This window comes from Tachyglossus aculeatus, chromosome 7 (assembly GCF_015852505.1).
Source record: "Tachyglossus aculeatus isolate mTacAcu1 chromosome 7, mTacAcu1.pri, whole genome shotgun sequence".
NCBI classification, from domain to species: domain Eukaryota; kingdom Metazoa; phylum Chordata; class Mammalia; order Monotremata; family Tachyglossidae; genus Tachyglossus; species Tachyglossus aculeatus.
Window position 1 is genome coordinate 32,299,376 of NC_052072.1, and position 24,653 is coordinate 32,324,028.

Consider the following 24,653-nt stretch of genomic DNA (forward strand, 5'->3'; position numbering starts at 1 on the left):
GAAGTTTGTCTCTCAGATAGAGCGAAAGCACTGCTCTGCAGAGTGTCTGGAGGCTAAGTGTATGCAAAAATCCCTGATAAATAGGGAAAAGGCCCCGTTTGCTTCAGCTGGAAATCAGAATGTTGAAGTAATTGCTGAATCCTCCCATACTGTATTCCCTCTCTGTGAAAAAGGGCAAGCTCTAGTTATATCTTCCTTCTGTGAGTATTTTATTTGTCTGCTTAAAGAACGGTGGATTTGATCATTTAAATGTAAGCATACATCAACTGTACAGTCGTCTGTTCATTTACAATGCCAGTTCTGTATTTCGTATAAAAGTATTATGAAAATAACCAATTTTTAGGCTTGTTATTTTTACTGTCACCATTTCATTCTGAACTTATGTGCAGGTGAACAAGCATAGGATGTATGCCACTGTATTTAGAAAAATGTATTTTTCTTCTTAAGGTAAGGAATTTGGTTAAACAGGAGCATATGCGACTATGATTTGGATTTTGTTGAATTCTGAATTACTTCCGTCCTCTGTTTGGGCTTTATTTAATGGATATTTGTTGTGTTAGCATGTTTGGGAAATGTTTAAAATGACCCAGCTTAACTACAATCAATCGATCGTATTTATTGAGCACTTACTTTGTGCAGAGCACTGTACTAAGCGCTTGGGAAGTACAAGTCGGCAACGTATAGAGACAGTCCCTACCCAACAGTGGGCTCACAGTCTAAAAGGTGGGCTCACAGTCTAAAAGATACTACAAGATACTTTATAGATAAACATGTTCTAAAAGTTACTGGGATATATTTAAGAAAAATAACACTAATAGAATGTAATTGGAAGGAAATGTGTGCTGATGTGACTTTCTATGTATCTTTTACATAGTGTATCATATTCATTTTTTATCTTCACATAGATCAATTTACCCATTCTTTATCAAGCTTTAAAAAATACACAAATTAATGTCTTACTCAATTTTGAAAAATGTTAATAAGGACTTGGGCTATTCCAGGATAAGACATTCTACATTGTGTAAAGGTTTAATTAAAAAATTTATGAGTTATGTCACCTTTTAGGAAAACAAATAAAACCACCCACTCTAAAATTGGGACGGTTAAGATTCTGAAGACAGATGATTTATAGTCTTTGGGAAATTTTAGGAAAATCAGTTTCTTCCTTTTCTAGAGGTCTTAGAAACCAGAAAATGAGATTTAGCATAAAAATATCATCAGAACATGTCAAAAACAGTGAGAATGTTCAGTTTTTCATATAGTGTTACTATCTGTAGTATGAAGTCTTGACTAGAAAAAATGCTTTGAAAAATATTTTTAGTGCATCTAAACTATTCTTATTCTAAGTAGAATGTCATGTTTATAAAGAAGCTCAAAAGTCATGTTATGTAATGCTTGATGTAATCATAATTTTAAGCAATCATTTACAAAACGTTGGTAAAAAGCTTCAGCTATTTTATAATGTTTTAATCGGCAGTATGACACACAATTTAATATATTAATTAAGCTCTCTTGAATAAATAATGATTTTTCCTAGTAAATGCTATTTACCTGGAACTGTTTTTAAATGAGTGAATGTTCACTGGACCTACTGAACATATGGTGCGTGCATAGAAAATGCAACTTTGATACATTTTTAAATGGCTCTCAATTAATGTACTACGATCAAAAGTATATTAACATCAAAGTGTATATATATTTACATATATATATATATATTTCTCTTAGTTTGGTTAAGAAACATATTTACTAAAGAAAAAATGTAGACTTTGTCCATGCCAAATTGATTCCACTGATAAGAGCACCTCCCTTAAGTCACTTTTGTTTTAAACTAATATTTACCGGCAGAGATAACAAAATGACAACATTCCAGGTTCATTGTAACTGTTCACCTTCCTTTACAAGGAGAGAGGGAAAGTTTTTAATTTCAAACTTCCCTTTACAAAAAAAAATCCAAAGTATTTTCAGCCTTTTTAACCTGATAGTTGCATTTCATATACTATACTTATACACACAAACACCCACCAAAGAAGCCCTCCTTAGTACATTTAGCTCTGGCCAGAAAACAAAAAGTAGCGAGCTAAAAGTGTGTTCAGTAGGAAATAATGCACTAGTAGTAAGATATACAATGAAAAGATAAACATTACCACCCAGAATATTGTGCAGAACATAATTATACAGATACGAAAGAAGATACAAAAGCCAATCAGAAAATAAAGACTCATAAATTTTTGTTTTTATAGTATGGCACCATTGAAAAAATTCTTTTTGAAGTATTTGAATCTCCATCCAAATGATGGAGTCCAAGAGCGATTCATCAGATGGAAGCTAAATCACAGGTGAACAGACTGGTTGCCAAATGTCACATACATATATACATACATACACACATAAATACATACATACATATAGAGTCTCTTACTCTCTGCAGTCACAACCCCAATTGCCATTCATTTCTGATTGAATAAAGTGTGTGGCAAACTGCTTCTTCTGTCACTAGAAGTCCTTCCAGGCTCTAGGTGAGCTGAGTAGAGAAACATCTACCTCTTATTAAGGGCCTCGCTACAATTGTTGGTTTCTTTATGTAATAAAAATAATTTTTTAAAAAATTTGTGACAAAAAATATGGGGAGGCACTTATTTCTGGCTGAGCTTAGAAGAGAGACAACAGATATGTATTTGTCAAAAGCACTGTAGTATAAATAATAACCTAGCATGTACTTAGAAATCCATGAGAATCATTTGCTCATCGGTTGACATGATTTAAAAAAGAAACACTGAAGCCTCAAAGCAGAGCAGATCGTATGGGAAGATCGGAAATAATGATAAAACTTTCTGTTAATTTTTCCTGAGGGTTAATGAAGTTTTTCTTTTCAGTACCAAAGCCACGGTACCATCCTTAATGAGCTTTCTTTAGAAACAAAGTGATAATAAGACTTTTCTAGAAACGTAATAGTACTTTCCTTAATGGGAAAGTACATAATAATGGGCTAGAAAAAAATCTCAAAAGTCATTTATCCTTGTCCTTACAGTAAGGTGCACCTAAGTAAAAAGACATCTATCCTCTTTAAAATCTCCAGGGAGGAGGAAACCTTGACCGCCATTGGGCTGAGAAGCAGCATGGCGTAGTGACTACAGTACGGTCCTAGAAGTCAGAAGGTCATCTTCTGTGTGACCTTGGGCAAGTCACTTCACTTCTCTGTGCCTCAGTTATCTCATCTGTAAAATGGCAATTGAGACTGTGAGCCCCATGTGGGACAGGGACTGTGTCCAAACCAATTTGCTTGTATCTACCCCAGTGCTTAGTACAGTGTCCGGCACAAAGTAAGTGCTTAATGAATACCATAATTATTATTATTATTAGTAGTAACTTGTTCTGATGGCTGGGTCTGCACAGTGCAAACTTATTTTTCATTCATTCATTCAATCGTATTTATTGAGTGCTTACAGTGTGTAGAGCACTGTACAAGTGCTTGGGAAGTACAAATCAGCAACATATAGAGACAGCCTCTACCCAAAAATGGGCTCACAGTCTAGAAAGGGAAGACAGACAACAACACAAAACAAATAGACAGGTTTCAATACCATTAGAATAAATAGAATTGTAGCTATATACACATCATTAATAAAATAAATAGAGTAATAAATATGTACAAATATACACAAGTGCTGTGGGGAGGGGAAGGGTGTAGGGTAGAAGAAGGGAGGGGGGCGATGAGGAGGGGAGGAGGAGGAGGAGAAGAAAGGGGGGCTCATTCTGGGAAGGCCTCCTGGTGGAGGTGAGCTCTCAGAAGGCCTTTAAAGGGAGGAAGGGAGCTAGTTTGGCGGATGTGTGGAGGGAGGACATTCCAGGCCAGAGGGAGGACGTGGGCCAGGGGTCGATGGTGGGACAGGCGAGAACGAGGCCCAATGAGGAGGAAAGTGGCAGAGGAGCGGAGGGTGCGGGCTGGGCTGGAGAAGGAGAGAAGGGAGGTGACATAGGAAGGGGTGAGGTGATGGAGAGCTTTGAAGCCGAGAGTGAGGAGTTTATGAAGATCATTTTTCATTAGAAATATTAGAAATACTTTGGGCTCAAATCTGCCCCAGGATAACATATCATTAGGTCTACCTAACACTGACAAGTTTTGATAATGATACTCTACTGAGCCCCTTCCTTCCTCTCCCCCTCGTCCCCCTCTCCATCCCCCCATCTTACCTCCTTCCCTTCCCCACAGCACCTGTATATATGTATATATGCTTGTACATATTTATTACTCCATTTATTTATTTTACATGTACATATCTATTCTATTTATTTTATTTTGTGAGTATGTTTGGTTTTGTTCTCTGTCTCCCCCTTTTAGACTGTGAGCCCACTGTTGGGTAGGGACTGTCTCTAGATGTTGCCAATTTGTACTTCCCAAGCGCTTAGTACAGTGCTCTGCACATAGTAAGCGCTCAATAAATACGATTGATGATGATGATGATGATGATACCTAGAAGTCAAGATCCCACTACCTCTGATTCTGTTTTCAGTCTGCTGCAGAAACCTTGACACAAGTGTGTGTCATTCAGAAGTGCATTTTTTCAATCTAACAATCAAAACTGTAGTCTTTGTGAAGTGCTTACCATGTATTCAGCAGCAGGGGAGAGGCAGGATGATCCAGTCTGATAGAGTCCCTGTTACTTCCACATGAACTGATAACAAATGTTTTGGATTAGGGATGATATTCATTTTCAATCACTTTCTCTTTTTATATTCCACATTTTTTAGGATCTTATTAGAAATCATTTATGTTACTTCATATGCTTCTACATAACGAATAACCATTTTACGTACCCCTCGGAAGGCAAAAAAGTGCTATGTAACCGTTATTTTTCCTGTCTGTTGTTTTCTCACATTTAGATCAATGAGAGTTAGTCTAATTCTGACTTTGAAATGTATTTTTTTTTCCTGAAAATAAAGGCAACCACATCAAAATAGAATACGTAAAACCCGAAAATGAAACAGTGAGAGCTTGGTAAATTATATTGACAATTCACTTGATTTTTATAGATGCTCTCACCACTTTATTTTGACACAAGTGCAGATACCTATCACTTTTACGAAGTAGATACTATTTTCTCTTCAGCTAAATTATTTCCTTGAATCTTGGTAGCAGTATTCTTTTCTAATGGATTTTAAATAATGTTTTCAACCATTTCTTTCCTCCAGGTTCTTTCCTTAGAAAGTCCATCGTTCTTTGCAGTGAATGAAACAGTGGAAGTTGGGACAGAGTATGGCAAATACTTATGTGACGGTATCTGATGGGTACTGTCTTTCTGAACCCATACAGTATTATGGTATGTAAGACCAAATTTTGAAAAATCAAGAAAACCATATCTGTTATGAATTATGTTGAAGGTGGGGAGGTTTATTTAGGAAAAATATAAATTCAGCAAATCCTCCTCCTCTTCCTCCACATCAATGGTATTTACTGAGTACTTACTGTGTGCAGAGCTCGCCTTGCTATTCTCCCACTACAAGCCAGCCTGCACACTTTGTTCCTGTAATGCTAACCTTCTCGCTATACCTTGTTTATCACATCTATCTGGCTGCTGACCTCTCATCCACATCCTACCTCTGGCCTGTAACGCCCTCCCTCCTCTCATCAGACAGATAATTGCTCTCCCCCACTTCAAAGCCTTATTGAAGGCACATCTCCTCCAAGAAGCCTTCCCTGACTAAACCCTCATCTCCTCACCTCCCTCTCCCTTCTGCTTCACCCTGACTTTCTCCCTTCATTCATCCTCCCTATATGTTGCCAATTTGTATTTCCCAAGTGCTTAGTACAGTGCTCTGCACATAGTAAGCGCTCAATAAATACGATTGATGATGATGATGATGATCCTCCCTCCGATCCCCACAGCGCATAGGTATATATCTGTAATTTATTTATATATATTAATATCTGTCTTCCCTGCTAGACTCTGAGCTCACTGTGGGCAGGGAATGTGTCTGCTTTGTCGTACTCTCCCATGTGCTTAGTATAATAATGATACCAGCTAGCCCCCTTTTAGGTCCATGGGGTGGATGGGCTAGCTCCTGCTGCCCCCCGAGTCCAAAAATTTGTGAGGATGAATTTAAGGCTTTCTCGTGACATTCCCAATTCCAGAAATCTCTCCAATTCTTCACACACAATCAGGGCCATCTAGTCTTTCTAATCTAGTCTAGTCTACTCTAGACTCCCCCAAAACAGTCCTGCTTTTGCAATTTCATTGGGTGGCTCGCCCCTCCTGATGAACAAAACTCCTGATGGCTGCCTCATTATGGTGAACGGTGAATAGTGAACAATCAGAAAGATTGTCTGATGGCCAATCACTTCCCCTTCCTCCTCAGAAGCAAGCTTGCTGTGAGGCAGTAGGACCTCATAATAATAATGATGGCATTTATTAAGTGCTTACTATGTGTAAAGCACTGTTCTAAGCACTAGGGAGGTTACAAGGATTGTCCCACGGGAGGCTCACAGTCTTAATCCCCATTTTACAGATGAGGGAACTGAGGCACAGAGAAGTTAAGTGACTTGCCCAAAGTCACACAGCTGGCAATTGGCAGAGCCGGGATTTGAACCCATGACCCCTGACTCCAAAGCCCGGGCTTTTTCCACTGAGCCACACTGGTGCTTTGCACACAGAAAGCACTCAATAAATACAGTTGGATGAATGAATGAAAGTGGTTGGGGGGTACATTACAACATAGATTGTAGACATTTCCTGCCCACAACGAGCTCACAGCATGGAGGGGGAGACAGACATTAATATAAATAAATAATTTTAAAATATAATTTACAGATACGTACATAAGTGCTGGGTGGCTGGTGGTGGGGTGAATATCAAATGCTCAAAGGTCATGAATCCAAGTGCCTAGACAATGCAGAAGGGAGAAGGAGCTGGGGAAAGGAGGGCTCTATCTGGGAAGGCCCCTTGGAGGAGATGTGACCCTAAAAAGGCTTTGAAAGTGGGGGAAGTGGTCGTCTGATGGATCCGGAGGGGAAGGGAGTTCCAGGCTAGAGGGAGGATGTGGGAAAGGGATCGGCAGTGAGAGAGACAATACTGGGGCACGGTGAGTAAGCTGGTGTTGGAGGAGAGAAATGTGCAGTCTGGGCTGTAGTAGGAGATCAGTGAGGAAAGGTAGGAGGGGAAGAGCTCACTGAGCAATGATATGGAGTTTCAGTTTGGTGTGGAGATGGATGGGCAACCATGGAGGTTCTTAAGGAGTGGGAAGACATGGACTGAAAGTGTTTTTTAGAAAAATTATCTGTGCAGCAGAGTGAAGTATGGACTGGAGTGGAGAGAGACAGGAGGCAGGGAGGTCAGCACAGATGCATTAGCCAAGGTAGGATACGAAAGTGCCTGGATCGGTGTAGCACCAATTTGGATGGAGAAGAAAGGGCAGATTTTAGCAATGTTGTGAAGGTAGAACCGACAGGATTTGGTGACAGACTGAATATGTGGGTTGAATGAGATGAGTCACGGACAATGCCAAAAGTTACAGACTTGTGAGATAGTGGGGATAGTAGAATTGCCTACAGTGATGGGAAAGATACGGGGAGAACAGGCTTTGGGTGGGAAGATAAGGAGTTCAGTTTTGGGTATTTATAGTTTGAGGTGTCCGTGGGCCATCCAGGCACAGGTGTCTTGATGGCGGGAGGAAATGCGAAACTGCAGGTGAGAGATATATATTATAGCTAGGAGCATCTCTAGATATGATTGATAGAGAGGTACAGGGCACAAGTGACCTAATGCAGGTCTCCATTGAGTAAGCACTTATTCTATCAGCCTCCTCGCTGACCTCCCTGCTGCCTGTCTCTCCCCTTTCCAGTCTATAGCTCATTTTCTAAAAAAAAGTTCAATCCATGTCTGCCCACTCCTCAAGAACTTCCACCTCTGCATCAACCAGAAACTCCTTACCATTGACTTTAAAGCACTCAATCAGCTCTTCCCCTCTGACCTTACCTTGCTGAATTCGTACAACCCTGCCCTCACATTTTGCTCCTCCATTGCCAACCTACTCAATCTGTACCTTGAGGCTAATCTATCTCACCACCACCCCCTTGCCCACATCTTCTCTCTGGCCTGGAACTTCCTGTAGTCAATCAATCAATCAGTCAATCAGTGTGGTATTTATTAAGCCCTTACTGTGTGCAGAACACCCTACTAAGCACTTGGGAGAGTGAATACAATACAGCAGAGTTGGCAGACATGTTTCTGGCCTACAGGAGCTTACAGTCTAAAGGGGGAAACGCATTAATATAAATAATTTAATTACTGATATATACATAAGTGCTTGGGGCTGGGAGTGGGGTCAGTAGCAAGCGCTTATAGGGATTCCAAGTGCATAGGTGATGCAGAAGGGAGAGTGAGTAGGGGAAAAGAGGACTTAATTGGGGTAGGCCTTATTAAAATCAGGCTTTGAAGGTCGGGAGTGTGGTGGTCTGTCATGTATGCAGGGGGAGGGAGTACCAGCCCAGAAAGAGGATGTGGGCAAGGGTTGGCAGCGAGATAGATGAAATGGAGGTACAGTAAGTTGATTTTGGAAGAACTTTCCTCCAAGAGGCCTCCCCGACTGGGACACTGATTTCCCCTTTGTGTCACTATGCATTTGGATCTATATCCTTTAAGGACTTGGTAGTCAGTCTCTCCACGCTCAGCCTCACAGGACTTATCCACATATTTGTAATTCATTTTCATTCTAGCCTGTAAGCTCCTCTTGGGCAGGGAATGAATCTACCAACTTTATTGTATTGTAGTCTGCCAAATGATCTGCACAGGGCAAACCCTCAGAAGATACCATTTATTAATTCATTATTATAGAGCAGGAGTCCTACTTTCTTCTTTTCCTTCCTCCCCCTTCCCCCAGGAACAATGGATTGAGGCTCAGTTAATGTTTTCCTTTGCTTCCCCACACGCTATGAGGTCCGACCCCCTCACAGCAAGCTTGCTTCTGAGGATGAAGGGGAAGTGGTTGGCCATTAGACAGTCTTTCTGATTGTTCATTGTTCACTGTAATGAGGCAGCCATCAGGAGTTTTGTTCATCAGGAGGGGCGAGCCACCCATTGAAATTGCAAAAGCAGGACTGTTTTGGGGGAGTCTAGAGTAGACTAGACTAGAAAGACTAGATGGCCCTGATTGTGTGTGAAGAATTGGACAGATTTCTGGAATTGGGACTGTCACGAGAAAGCCTTAAATTCATCCTCACAAATTTTTGGACTCGGGGGGCAGCAGAAGCTAGTTCACCCACCCCATGGACCTAAAAGGGGGCTAGCTGGTCGGGGGGAGGGAAAAGAATATTTGAGAGTGGAGTCACCAAGACTGTGGCTTCCAGAGTCCTTGCCAGACTATGGCTAGAGCACACCCCATTTGCAGCTAGGAAAGTACAAGATTCCTGGCAACCAGGAAAGAACTGAAGCTTGCTTCAGTTATGGGAAATTTCTGGTTTGTTAAAGTCTTCATCTTTGTGTCTCTGTCTTGTTTTTGTCACTGCCTCTGTCTCATCTCTAGTTTTATAAAGTCTCTGCCCTGCCTCCATCTTTGCCTTTCTACGGTCCAAGCTGTGCCTCAGTCCTGTCATCTCTGTTCTCTTTTGCCATGTCTTTGAACCTGGGTGCTACTCTATCTCCCCTCTCACTGCTCCCTCCTGAAAACCATATCCCAGAATTCTTGCCCCCTAGAAGTAACTGCTCTAAATTTACCTCCAAGCTCAAAATTGAAAGTTGTCCCTTACATTCCTGAAAATGTTTATGTTTATTAATACCAGGAACAGTCTGAAGCATTATAACGTGAAAGAATCAATCCCCCTAAACTAATGTTTTATTTTGGGGGCCTTATGCTACATTTGAAATGGAATAAAATAGCTTTGCCTCCTGAGGGTCTGTTAATTAAAAGCCTTCGTATGTATACATGATAGAAAAAAATGTCTGGAGTTTCTGAATTTCTTTCTACTTACAAAAAAATTAAATGTAGTTGAATAACTTCATATCTGTTATATGTAGTCTTTAAATATTTTATAAAATGTTTTAGGATGTTTAATGTTTATTTTATATATTTCTGTAGTAACTAAGGATAAGAAAAAACTTACAATGTGAAAATTTCATGGATTAATTTTCATTTGATTTGTCTGAATTTTTTTTTCTTTTTACATTCAGATGTAATGCCTGAACACATTAATTATCAGCTACAGGACTCTGATTTTCAAGCAGCATCTTATTGCCAGTATTCAACTGTTCAATTTCCTCCAGGACTACAACCCTCATCTTCACAAAGTCACTACAATACATATAGCCTAGATACACAGTACGGTGACGGGCAATATGTACTCAGTGCCTGTGAATTAAATAAGCCCACTTGCATGGTGGCCCATGAAGGTGAGGATGGATATCCTGGGCTAAAAAGGCCCAGATTAACTCATTCTTCAATGCGCATTAAGGGTCAGGAAGAACTCTGTGTCGTTTGTGGTGATAAAGCCTCCGGATACCATTATAATGCACTTACCTGTGAAGGTTGCAAAGGTAAGAGACCTGAAATGTTATGCCTGCTTCTTGAAAATAACATTTTACCTTTGTAGTTTAGCATTACTAAACCTACTGACAGTCATTATTATGGACAATGACCTAATGTGCAGCACCAATCAAAAACAGTAAGCTTCTATATTATAATTTTTTAGATAATAGAGACTCTCCCTGAATTAGGGGAAAGTACCCTGTGAACCCGCTAATCAAGCTGATGTTTCCCCAGCCCGTGCTACTTTATTTAAGCTCCAGAGGCATCAAGTGAAGTGGGGGACCTGGATCATTGGCTAAGTTCTCACAGGTCCCTGGCTTCCTCAGTCTCTGCTCTTTGGGAAAATAGAGCTGGAAGAAAACTAGAAGTGGTGAAATAGGAACTCCAATTGGCGATCAAGTCTCTCCCACCACCTGCTTTAGCTGGTGGCTGGGGCCCTGGGAAAAACACTGTGACAACCTGAAAATCCCTATGGTGCTAGTCCTAGTTTGCTTCCATATCTGCAGTCCTTCTGGGAACACCGGAGGAAAAGCATGGGAGATCAAGGGGTATCCACTCTCAGAGGCAGCAAAGGCAGGTTGGCAGAGGGGGGATCCCTGTCATAAGCATGAGTCTTTAGAGCTTCTCTGGTACCATGGAGCAGACATCATCATCAATCGTATTTATTGAGCGCTTACTATGTGCAGAGCACTGTACTAAGCGCTTAGCACTGTACTAAGTGCTTAACATCATGTCTTGGGAACTCCAGAGATCCAAACAGATAACCTGAGCACCTCATATTCTTTTGGGTTATAGGTGCTATCTCTACCCTGTTACTTGATTTCGCAGTAAGACAGTTGATGGAATCATGAGCTTACTGTATAATGTAAAAGTGATAACCACTTTTATATTCCTCTCAAAATGGAAATTTTCTGTTTAATATTTGAGAACTAGTGCTTCCTTGTTCATGTTGGGGCAGTTGTTAAGTGAGTCTGAGGGTGAAATGGAAATTATTTATATCCTCTGATATTTAGTTTCTAGAATGGAGACCTCTAAATGGTTCTTTAATAGTAAATTTTAACTGAGACCAGTTTTAAAATGCTAACAATTGCTCAGATGATGTTTAATGAAAACAGTTGAACATAGATTCATTTTTTTTAGCTAGATTGTTGAAAATCTGAGGTAATTATCCAGATGATTATCTAGATTTTCAAAAGACGGCACTAAGGCTAAATCTTCCCAGCTCAAGTAAAGTGGAAATTGTGTTGAAATATGCATTTTTAAATTAATAATAATAATAATAATGGCATTTGTTAAGCTCTTACTATGTGCAGAGCACTGTTCTAAGTGCTGGAGGGGGATACAAGGTGATCAAGTTGTCCCATGTGGGGCTCACAGTCTTAATCCCCATTTTACAGATGAGGTAACTGAGGCACAGAGAAGTAAAGTGACTTGCCCAAGGTCATACAGCAGACATGTGGCGGAGTCAGGATTCGAACCCATGACCTCTGACTCCAAAGCCCGTGCTCTTTCCACTGAGCCTCTAATGTGAAGTATAGCAAGTAATTCAGGTCCCATATTGAATTTTTTTCAGTTTGGCTGGATACAATGAATAAATTTAATTGATTATTGACAAATTACCATTTCACTTTGTGATGTGAAAAATTAGACATTACTATAGAAAATAAATATATTTAATCAAGTTGATTGTTAACTGCACTAGACAGAGTCTATGCAGCAAGTTTTCTTTTATTAGAGGACTTTTTCATTTAAAATCCTTGTTTCTGATTCACATCTGCATGGTGTAAATCTAACACTTGGGGGTCAGAGTACTGGGTAGACAGGAGTTACATTAATGGAATTCCTCACCACTAGTCCTATTTTAGAAAAATAAAATCAGAATATCTACTTAATGGATATATTATTTTGGATATTTCCAGGCTCCAGCTCTGAGACCCATTCTACAGCCACCCTGGAAATCTTATGATAAACCAGTGAGGCTAAGCAGGTTGGCAACAGGTTGAAGGAAGTATTATAGAATTCTAGGGGAATCTAGAGAAACAGCTGTCTGTCAGATTGATTTTTGTGCTAATTAGGCAATGTATATGTACACACACAATTTCATGGCCAAAAATAAAAATCTATAAACCTGCACCGGCTGAAACAAATAGATTTCAGACAATCCAGAAATATTGCAATAAAAAGAACTGATGCAATTCTCTTTGTGATTGAAAGGGAGGCTGGAAATATTTGTGGGTTTAAGAATTTCACTGGACATAAACATCGGTTTTACTTCATGTGAACTTGGCCAGGAACTAGCTAGAATTTCAAAAAATTAGATTTCTCAAAATATTTTTGTTCTTAGGATTTTTTCGCCGAAGCATCACCAAAAATGCAGTCTATAGATGCAAGAATGGGGGGCACTGTGAAATGGACATGTATATGCGTAGAAAATGTCAAGAGTGCCGCTTGAAAAAGTGTAAGGCAGTGGGAATGCTGGCCGAATGTAAGTGACCGCTGTTTTGTTATCTGTCATTTTTCTTGGAACAATTTTCTATGGCTGTTTCCTTCTCCTCTTGAGAATGGAATTTCAATTTCTAAATTATACATTCCATAACTACACATGTGGAAGGTCCCTGGTTGTGAAACTGCTAAATCTGGAGGATCTATCCCAATATGTGGGGGAGGCTTCAGAGTATTTTTTTAACCTATTTTTTTCTGAATGGGAGCAATGCATAGCTCATCACGTCTACTTTAGATTAAACTAACATGAATAGACAGACCCCTCTGGGTATGTAGTACAATCACGCTTTTTGTGGGTCCCACCCTGTGGTCTCTAATGGGGTCCACTTTCTTTTAGTTGGCGTGGTAGGAGAGAGCCCTCCACTGTGGCAGGAGTGGCAACAGCAAGGATGAGGAAAAGGAATGAAGGAGAAGCTGCCCACTTTCCTCTTTGGTAGCAGCAGTGTAATAATAATAATAACAACAATTATGATTGTTATTATCATGGTATTTTGTTAAGAGCTTATTACGTGCCAAGTCCTATTCTAAGTGCTGGGGTAGATACAAGGTAATCAGGTTCGACACAGTCCCTGTCCTACATAGGGTTCACTGTCTTAATCCTCATTTTACAGATGAGGTAACTGAGGCACAGAGAAGTAAAGTGACTCCCCCAAGGGGACATAGCAGACAAGTGGCAGAGCCAGAAGTCCTGACTCCTGAGCCTGTGCTGTTTCCACTAGCCATGCCGCTTCCTCTGGCAGCAGTGGCAACAACTGCCACTATAGCGGAACTGGTTTATTAAGCTACACCATAGCCCATTGAGCTGCAACTGACTGGAATAAGCTACGAATTAACTGAAATGAGGTGTTTCTGGTATGCCAGAAATCCTTTTTTCTCACTCCCATTTTATTATTGTCTCTCCTTTTTTTCTCTCTCTCTCTCTTTCTCACTCTCTTTCTCCCCTCCTTTCTCTCCCCCCCATCCTTCAAAATCTGTTTCTCTCTTTTCTCTAACCTGCACCCCTGTTCTCCTCCTCTCTGTCCCACCCCTATTTTCAGTCTGGTCCCCTGAAGGTTCCTTCCCTACCCTGCCTTGGGTGACCAAAATTTGGTCACCTTAGTTTATTTCTGTATTGGGGATTCTCTCCTTTGTTTTCTGATGCCTCTGCCACGTTCCAACAGTCTATCCTGAATAAGTGGTGTTTTAAAGTAATAGATCTATGTTCTTATTCTTAAAGGTAATTTGTGATTCTTCAGACTCCTGGGTGAATACAACCGGCAACTAACATGTTCAGTCAACAAAGGGTGCTCAATGTATTCTGACTACATAGAGAGAAAAGAGACTTTGCTCATTTTCACTTTCCACGAGAACCTTTCATGATCATGTGGTCAAGAGCCAAGGATAAAAGCATGTTGATAAGATTGTTTGAATACTGTGCACATTCAGTCTAACTTTAAAATCGATTGACGGAGGATGTTGCCACCCTTATTAGATGAAATGGGAAATACCTCTGACCTGAGAAAAGTTATTATTTCAGGGATGAGCAGGTTTAGAATTAGTCTATAATTTGGATCTTGAAAGTCAGTTTAAAATTCCTTCAACCACAAAGACGAGTTTACTCCTCAATTGGGTATGAAGCAAGCAGTACTTTGGCAGTCTAAGAGTTATGGTGGGGCAAGGGAAAGATTAAGGAATAATGCTGTGTGACCTTGGGCAAGCCACTTAACTTCTTTGTGACTCAGTTACCTCATCTGTAAAATAGGGATTAAGAGGGTGAGCCCCATGTGGGATAACCTGATTACCTTGTATCTACCTTAGACCTTAGAAGAGTGCTTGGCACATAGTAAGCGCTTAACAAACACCATTATTATTATTATTATTAGAGAAGAGAAGGGATGAACAACAGAAGAGACAACAAATGATTGTGACTGAGATAGGGCACATACAGAGATATGGAAATGGACAAGGAGAAAACATGATTGGAAGACTGAGGAAGGTGTAATTCAATCTTTCTAGCTGGTTTGTTTTAATTAATTAAGCAGAAACAGATTTTATTTCACATAATGATCAGCCAGAGAAGTGACATGTTAAGTTGCTCATGCACAACACAACCATTTTGTAACTAGTCATACTACTTGAAATCTCAAGAGCATTTAATATGGATTTTGAAATGTTGCAGGCTTGTTAACAGAAGTCCAATGTAAATCAAAGCGACTACGAAAGAATTTGAAACAGAAAGGCAGTTTCTTTTGTAACATCAAAGTAGAAGATGAGGGAGCAGACAACAAACATGTATCATCTACAACTAGATCTGGAAAGGTAGTAAACATTTTTTCCCATCTACAGATTATTTTCTTTACGAATTATTTCTGTCTAAAGCAATAAACATTATATTTTCTTGTATTTTTTTAAAGATCCAGGAGAGAGTGGAACTAACTCCAGGGGAGCATCAGCTCATTGATCACATTGTGGCAGCCCACCAAAAATACACAATTCCTCTCGAAGAAGCAAAAAAATTTGTATGAGTTCATACCCAGCTATTTAAATTCAGATAATTAGTATCATAAATATTCAATTATTTCTACTTTGCAAATACAATTTGATGAAAGTATTTTAATAAATTGTCTTCTCTATTAGTTGCAGGAATCTGCAAATCCTGAGGAAAGCTTTCTGCATCTCTCAGAGACAGCAGTACTTCACGTTCAGGTGTTGGTAGATTTTACAAAGAGGCTTCCAGGTAACAAAATTCCTTTGGAAGTTTTGTAAAATAAATGGAAATAATTATTTGATGAATTTAAAAAAAATCAGTCCTTCCCTTTATTGTGCCATGATTTTTTGAGAAGAGAGAAAACATTTTGAGCAAAATCAATTAATTTCTGGTATTTACTGAGCACCTAGTGAATACAAACCACTGTACTAAATGCCTGAGAAAGTTCAAAAGAAGTAAAAGACATAATTCCAGCCCTATAGGATCTTGCTTTCCAATGGAGTTGTTTACAATCTAGCTAGTCCTCTTTTAGATGAATAAATATGTATCAGTCGGATTTCTTCCCCTCAGTAAACCTTAGTTTGGGTTATTGGGGAGGAGAAATTGGTTACACAGCGAAGATGTGGCAAGATTGGAGCCAGTTTATTCTGCCCAAATTGGAAATTTGAGGTCTAACCTGATTGATCCAAATGATCCCAGTTCTAGTCCGTGTCTCCTCCAGGTTGGTACTGGCTCTGGTTCCTGACGTCTGTGCACCTTACCAGTTTGGAAGCGAGCATGAAACAAAACAGAAGTGGGTCCAGACTCACGTCTGAGAGTCCTTATTCCATGTAAGCTCTTCTTTAGACTGTAAGCTCACTGTGGGCAGGGACCATTATTATTATCATTATTTAGACTGTAAGCTCACTGTGGGCAGGGACCATGTCTGCCAACTGTTGTATTATACTCTTCCAAGCTCTTAGTACAGTGCTCTGCACATAGTAAATGCTCAATAAATGCCAATAATGCCAATGATGATATGATGATGATGATGATGTTGCCCACCTGGGCCCAGGGGAACATAAGGGATGAGGAACATCCCTTGAAATGGATGGAGAGAGACTCAGGAAGTTAAAGGGATTGTTTAAACCTGTCTGAATTGAAATGGAAGTAGTATGGCAAGTGGATAGAGCACGGGTTGGGAGTCAGAAGGTCATGAGTTCTTATCCTGACTCCGCCACTTGTCTGTTGTGTGACCTTGGGCAAGTCACTTCTCTTCTCTGGGTATCAGTTCCTTCATCTGTAAAATGAGGATTGAGACTGTGAGTCCCATGTAGGACAGGGACTGGGTCCAACTCTATTTGCTTGTATCCACCCCAGTGCTTAGTACAGTGCCTGGCACATACTAAGCACTTAACAACTGCCATAATTATTATTATTAAATGGATTTGTCTTGGTGCTCACCCCAAGCCTGCCCCATGTAATGCTCTATTTTTCTTCACATTACCAATGATTTTAATAATTATGAAGGGCCAGTCAGCATACCTTCCTTCCCTCTCTTCAGCAACTTCCTACTGAGCACAGAAGCAACTGGCTTGAAGACATGTATTTTTTTCCCTCAAATATAAAGAGAGAATTTTGGAATTATGGTTGCCAGATGTCCTGAAAATAATTTCCATATTTCTTTACCTTGACTCTGTGTACTAAGAAAACTTTTCTGGGAGGGAACCCATATTTGTCTCTTATTTAAGAAGCATGAATTTTTCTCTCTCGAGGAGTGGAGGTAGTGAGAAGGTATACTGCTGCTTATATCCCATAGTCTCGAAAGCGAATCACTAAAAGAGGAAAGATGTTTTCCTTTCTGTCCATGGCTGAGGATTTTGCCTGCAGCCCACCATGCTGAAAGGAGAGAATCAGGTTGAACTATGGAGCGGGATAAGACCCTAATTTCAATGCCATCGAAATGAATATCCCCACAACCTCCCTTCCACTTATGGGTAGAACTATGGTTGGTAACTGGTTGGTACGGTTGGATGCTTCAGGGAGCTCAGAAGTTAAGGGAGAAGGCTCATTCAGAGTCCTTTGGGGATCCCTGCTTCCTTAGAATTGTAGATAAAACTTCTATTTAGAAGAATATTTCTAGTGTATTGTAGAGTATTTTGAGTTCTGCTTTGCAGCTTGAAACAGTTTGTCCTTCTGCACATGCTGGATTTGGGGGGCTGAGTCACATCATTTTTTTTGGACTTTAAAGAAGGGGTGGGTTAGACAGGAATGGCTGGATAAAGGAGTTAGCCCAGGGGCCTGGAAAGTAAATCAAAAGAATTACACAAAGGTCTGAAAATCAGGTTATTTCAACTTTGGCACAAAAGCGTTTAACATATATTTAGTTAACAGGCTACACCCCAGATATGGCTATTACTAATTTAATAGATTGCACCTACATCATCTGTGAATTTGCTTTTATCACATCAAATCTGATTGATTAGATTACTAAAATATGTTAAAAATTAAAATGAACCAAGCATTTTGCTTTAGGGTTGGACATGCTATTTGAGAAAGCGATGCTTGTGAGGAGCAACTTGGATGCTATAACATGATTGTCTTTTTGAGGGTATCCTGGAAAATAATTTCAGATGCTTTTTTTTTTCTACAGGATTTGAAAGTTTGGCTAATGATGACCAGATTGCACTGCTGAAAGGTTCAACAGTTGAAGCAATGTTCCTGAGGTCTGCCCAGATCTATAATCAGAGATTTCATGACTGTCCTTCATCAGCCCATGAAAGTAAGAAATTTGTGCAGTGGCAACAGAGCTTTTGGATGGTTGCTCTCTTTGAAGTCCACTCTAATGTTCAAAGTTTCATCATGTAACACACCTAACTTTTCCTTCTACATCCTTAACTTCACCTTGGATAAGTAATTACAGACCACTCATCTATCAGTTTATCCAATTCTCTCAAATCTGCTATTTTCAGCCTGGACAATTGATTAAAATAATGAATTTTGGATGCTTTATGACCTAAATTATTTTATTTTGTTTGCCACAGACCTACGCCATGGATGCCCCTTTGTTTGGTTGTAGGATTTAGTAAACAGCAATTCCATGTTCTTATGTTCCCTCTCAGCCTTTGTCTTTCCAGACTGAAGAATCTCAATTCTTTTCTACCTATTCTCATATGAAAACTTTTTCTTTCCACTAATCATCTTGGTTAACCTTCTCTGTACATTCTTCAGTACTAGTAGTAATAATAATAACTGTGGTATTTTGTTAAGAGCTTACTGTGTGCCAGGCACTGTTCTAAGCACTGGCGTCAAGACAAGCTAATCAGGTTGGACACAGTCCCTGTCCCTCATGGGGCTCACAGTCTTAATCCCCATTTTATTGACAAGGGAACTGAGGCACAGAGAAGTGAAGTGACTCACTCAAAGTCACACAGCAGACAAGTGATGGAGCTGGGATTAGAACCCAGGTCCTTCTGACTCCAAGGCCCACACTCTATCCACCAGGCCATGCTGCTTCTCTAGTAAGGTATTTATTGAGTGTCCTGTGGGTGCAATGCATTGTACTAAGCATATGGGAATACTAATAATAGTATTTGTTACGTGCTTAATACATGGCATGCACTGTATTAACTGCTGGTGTAAATGCAAGATAATTAGGTTGGACACAGTCCCTGTCCCACATAAGATTCTCAGCCTATGGGAAAGCACAACAGAAAGAAGAATTACATTTCCTGTTCACAAGGTGCTTCCACTCTAATTGAGGGGGAAAAAGATATAAAAATATTTTCAAAGAGATATAGACTAAACTCTTTTTGCATTAATTGAATGTACAGTTGAGGAAGGTAACATAGCAGTAAATAACTATGTAAGTGCTAGAGATGGCTGGTGAGATGATGAGTTGGAGTGTTGGTAATTAATCAGAGAAGGCATAAGGAGATGGGGTTTAGAAGGGTTAAGGTTTAGTTCAAAACAAGAATCCAAATTTTGAGTCCTATTTTCCTAGTGCCCTTTGAAAGGCTGTGGTGAAATAGTCTCCTAGTGGCATGAAAGATTTAATGTGCCTCAAAGTACCAAATTTACTTTAGACTATGGGGAAAATTAAAGTTGTTATTGAGAATTCACTAGCACACGTAAAAAAAAATCAAACTAGTCTAATGTGTCAAATTAATGATGGGGAAGTCCTAAAAGTCAAAAAAAGAAAAAAAATTTTCTAGGATCATCAAGCATCTAAATCTCAATACTGTGGTGAACTTTCCCAGTTAAACTTTTGCTTGTCTATAAATCTTTCCAGATGATTTCATCTGGATATAATTTTATATGTAGTACCTACTTGATGAATAGTAAACAATTAAACACAATATTTTTTGTTTTCCTCTCTAGATGCAGTAAGGTTTTCAGAACATACTTTGAACTGTCATATTCAGGGTTATGACAGAAATGTTATTTATTCTATAGACACTTCTCACAATGAGGAGAGTCCAACTTCTACTACTACATCAGGTAAATCCTACAAATAGTAATAACAATAAAATGGTCACTTCATGGTATGCAATAATTTTTAGTTTGGCTCTATTTTCTTTTCTTACATAATTTGAGATAAAGGAAATGATAATTGCAACATGTTTTAGTCTATATCAAATTCTGATTGGAATATGTTATGGCACTTTTTTAGGTATCACTGAAGAATTTATCACTGCACTGTTTTACTTCTACAGAAGTATGGGTGAACTCAATATAACTGAGACTGAATACGCCCTGCTCTCAGCAACTACTGTGTTTTTTTCAGGTAAAGTCACCAGTGGAAACCGTACTAAATATATTTTTAAGTTGCTGATTAGCAACATTTTGAAACATATGTAGTACCTACTTGATGAATAGTAAAAAATTAAACACAATATTTTTTGTTTTCCTCTCTAGATGCAGTAAGGTTTTCAGAACATACTTTGAATTGTCATATTCAGGGTTATGACAGAAATGTTATTTATTCTATAGACACTTCTCACAATGAGGAGAGTCCAACTTCTACTAAGATAAACAAAACTAAACAAAACTAAGATATACAGAAGTTATTGTGCTAAAGCTTAATGAAATGTATATAAATTTGAAAGGATCTCAACATCTTGGGTTTTCTCTTAATCCTCAATCAATCAATTAACAGTATTTACTTATTGCATGCAGAGCTCTATATTACATACGGGAAACCATAATACAAACAGAGGTGGTAGAAGCAATCCTTGCCTAAAAAGAGCTTATAATCTACAGGGGCATGTAGACATTAAAATTGATTATCAATAGGGGAAATAATAGAGTGAAAAAGTGCATAGGAGGTACACAGCCACTTTTTTTTTAAAGTGCATAGTCCACACAGAGGGGAGGGTGGATAAGGGAAATACAGGGTTTAGGAGGGTTAGAAGCAGCGTGACCTAGTGGAAAGAAAGGGGGCTTGGGTTTTAATTCCACCTCTGCCATTTGCCTGTTGTGTCACCTTGGGCAAGTCACTTAGCTTCTCTGGGCCTCAGTTCCCTCATCTGTAAAATGGGATTCAGTATTTGGCCTCCCCCCTACTTACAATGTGAGGCCCATGTGGGGCCTGATTTTCTTGTATCTACCCCAGTGCTTAGTATAAATGCCAGTATTATTATTATTATCATTATTATTAGTCAGGGAGGGCCCCTTGGCATTGTGATTTTAGGAGCCTTTTAAAGGTAAAGAGAGTGGTGGATTGTCAGATATGAACTGGGAGGGACTTCTGGGCCCGAGAGAGAACATGGGCAAGGGGTTGGTGGTGAGATCATCATCATCATCATCAATCGTATTTATTGAGCACTTACTGTGTGCAGAGCACTGTACTAAGCGCTTGGAAAGTACACATTGGCAACATCTAGAGACGGTCCCTACCCTATATCAATCAATCAATCAATCGTATTTATTGAGCGCTTACTATGTGCAGAGCACTGTACTAAGCGCTTGGGAAGTACAAATTGGCATCACATAGAGACAGTCCCTACCCGATAGTGGGCTCACAGTCTAAAAGGGGGGAGACAGAGAACAGAACCAAACATACCAACAAAATAAAATAAGTAGGATAGAAATGTACAAGTAAAATAAATAAATAAATAAATAAACAGAGTAATAAATATGTACAACCATATATACATATATACAGGTGCTGTGGGGAGGGGAAGGCGGTAAGGCGGGGGGATGGAGAGGGGGACGAGGGGGAGAGGAAAGAAGGGGCTCAATCTGGGAAGGCCTCCTGGAGGAGGTGAGCTCTCAGCAGGGCCTTGAAGGGAGGAAGAGAGCTAGCTTGGCGGATGGGCAGAGGGAGGGCATTCCAGGCCCGGGGGATGACGTGGGCCGGGGGTCGATGGCGGGACAGGCGAGAGCGAGGTACAGTGAGGAGATTAGTGGTGGAGGAGCGGAGGGTGCGGGCTGGGCAGTAGAAGGAGAGAAGGGAGGTGAGGTAGGAGGGGGCGAGGTGATGGACAGCCTTGAAGCCCAGGGTGAGGAGTTTCTGCCTGATGCGCAGATTGATCGGTAGCCATTGGAGGTTTTTGAGGAGGGGAGTGATATGTCCAGAGCCCTATAGTGGGCTCACAGTCTAAAAGGGGGAGATGGAGAACAAAACCAAACATGCTAACAGAATAAAATAAATAGAATAGATATGTACAAGTAAAATAAATAAATAAATAGATAGAGTAATAAATATGTCCAAACATATATACATATATACAGGATATAAAAGAGACTGAGGTACAGAATCAGTTAGTGCCTGTTTGCCCTTCTGACTTTTTTCCTTTAAATTCACAGCTTTTTTTCTCAGTAATTATTGGCTTCCTAGCCTACATCTTCGGATCCCATTCTTTTTAGGTCACTCAAAATTCCTCTTATCAGTTGGTTGCATAGAACCCCTGTTTTATTCTCTCAACTAGTTAAATTCCTCTCTCCTTCCCCTCTCCCTTTATTCCCTCCTGTTGCTTGCTAACCCTGAGTATCTGGGCAGCTGGGTGGTTTTATGGTATAAAAAGGCTCTTTAAGGTAGACACAATCACTGATAGTGATCTAGATTAAAGTAGACATTATCACCTGTACATAAGTGCTATGGGACTGGGAGGGAATTTCTCTGCCAAACTAGTTATTTTTAAAAACACTGAGGAGCAGATCAATCAATCAATCGTATTTATTGAGTGCTTACTGTGTGCAGAGCACTGTACTAAGCGCTTAATCAGATCATCATTACTATAGTTTTTCAGGCCATGCTGCTTCTAACCCTCCTAAACCCTGTATTTCCCTTATTCACCCTCCCCTCTGTGTGGACTATGCACTTTACAAAAAAAGTGGCTGTGTACCTCCTATGCACTTTGTCACTCTACTATTTCCCCTATTGATAATCAATTTTAATGTCTACATGCCCCTGTAGATTATAAAAACTCTAGTAACTAGAGTTACTATAGTTTTTATGCATTCTTACCCTTAGTGTTTTTATTAGGAAACATTAGGATTAATATAGTGTCTTTTATGTTTCAGATCGTCCACTCCTAAAAAATAAGCAACATGTGGAAAAGCTGCAAGAACCCCTTTTAGGAATTTTGTATAAATATTCAAAAATTTATCATCCAGAAGATCCACAGCATTTTGCTCGCCTCATAGGGAGACTTACAGAACTGAGAACACTAAATCATAACCACTCAGAAGTGCTGATCACCTGGAAAACAAAAGACCCCAAACTGACAAGTTTACTCTGTGAGATTTGGGATTTGCACTGAATAGTTAATCACGCGTATTGGAATTTCAGAATCATGTGGCTTGTCTTAAACTTACGGAAACCCAAATTGTTCATGTAGTTTTTTAAATGTTCTAAGATAGAAGGATTACTCTGATTGAACATGAATGCAATTGATATGTGAAGACAATGACATCCTTAATATAAAAATGCACATTCAACACTAACTGTACTCAAGCTACAATTTGTGGGACACTACTGCCACTACAAGGACACCGCAAAGAGTGATCTACAGGCGTTCAACTCTAATACTGACTACTGTTAATTGTTTCCTCCCCTTGGAAACTGCTGCTGCTCAATGAAGCAGACATTCATTTGTGGGGAGCTGCTTCACTGGGCTCATTTTATCATCTTCAATGGAATTTATTGAGCTTTTATTATGTGCACAGCGCTGCACTGAGTACTTGAGAAAGTACAACACAACAGAGTTGGTAGACACGTTCCCTGCCCACGGCAAATTGTAGTCAGAGGTGTCATTAACCAATTTTTGAACTATGTACAGAATAGACCATTTCCAGCGAAAAGGAGGACAAATAAAAATAATAGATGGTGGAACAACTGTAGTGAAATCAAAGGTGGTTGGGGCAATAGTTTTAGGAAAAGGCATTAGGTTAATTTGATAAAAATAGGATGAAACCATAGTCTGTATCTTTTCTAATTTGCATTTTCTAACTCTGTGAATGACGTAAGGAGAAGCAAAACACTTTTGGGGAAATGATCGTCTTCTCTCTGTCTACTAAATAAGTCCAGTGTCTGTTTTTTTCCTATGTTTTTCTCCTCTTCTTTATTCTAAAAAGAAAGAAATTGAATTGAAGGAATGCCTATCCAACACTATTTTTATAATAGTACATTTTCAGGGTATGTTATTATTCAGATATAGGTATGAAATGTATCAGCTGATTTTTAATCATGTTTCTTATCCTATGGTTATTTTTGTACTGAACTATTATGCATACTAATACCCTGAAATAATTTAATGCAGCCTACCCAATTTTAAAAGTTTGTAATGGAAAAAAACGGCCAGAATTCATCACAAAAAGTATTCTTTGAATTCGAAAAGCAAAATGCTGTAAAACTGTAAGTTATTTCAGTACATTTTCATATCACCAATAAAAAGAATTACATGTAGAAAAACGAGGTACAAAGACTAAACTCTATAAAAGAATTGAGAACCCTGATGGGAGAATGAGAAAATGTCTACAGTAAATTTTGCTTTGAGATACCAAGTAGTAAAAATCAAAAATCGGCAATAAAAGGTCACTTTCATTCTGGTCATAGTGAAGATGAGCATTCGGAGTCTAACAAGAACAGCTCAAGGAGCCAAAATATAGTACAAAGTGACGTTTGTTATTGATGTCAAACTATTTGGAACACATTCATTTCTATCCATATCACTTGAAATGT

At 39.4% G+C, this 24,653-nt stretch overlaps 1 protein-coding gene across 3 annotated transcripts; it reads left to right on the forward strand.

Moving 5' to 3' along the window:
* On the forward strand, positions 1-24,100 carry LOC119930382 (bile acid receptor-like). 3 transcript variants are annotated; one of them, XM_038748673.1, is made up of 11 exons: positions 1-251; positions 5,194-5,321; positions 10,164-10,526; positions 12,863-13,003; positions 15,179-15,318; positions 15,414-15,518; positions 15,637-15,736; positions 18,120-18,248; positions 19,847-19,966; positions 20,139-20,252; positions 22,994-24,100. In XM_038748673.1, exons 2-11 carry the CDS (start codon positions 5,231-5,233, stop codon positions 23,230-23,232), a joined length of 1,542 nt encoding a protein of 513 aa, XP_038604601.1. In that variant the 5' UTR covers positions 1-251; positions 5,194-5,230; the 3' UTR covers positions 23,233-24,100. The 3 variants fall into 3 exon arrangements, with proteins under 3 accessions (XP_038604601.1, XP_038604602.1, XP_038604600.1); XM_038748674.1 differs by having other exon boundaries at positions 1-200; XM_038748672.1 differs by lacking the exon at positions 1-251 and adding an exon at positions 2,259-2,339.
* The last annotated feature ends 553 nt before the right edge of the window (positions 24,101-24,653 follow it).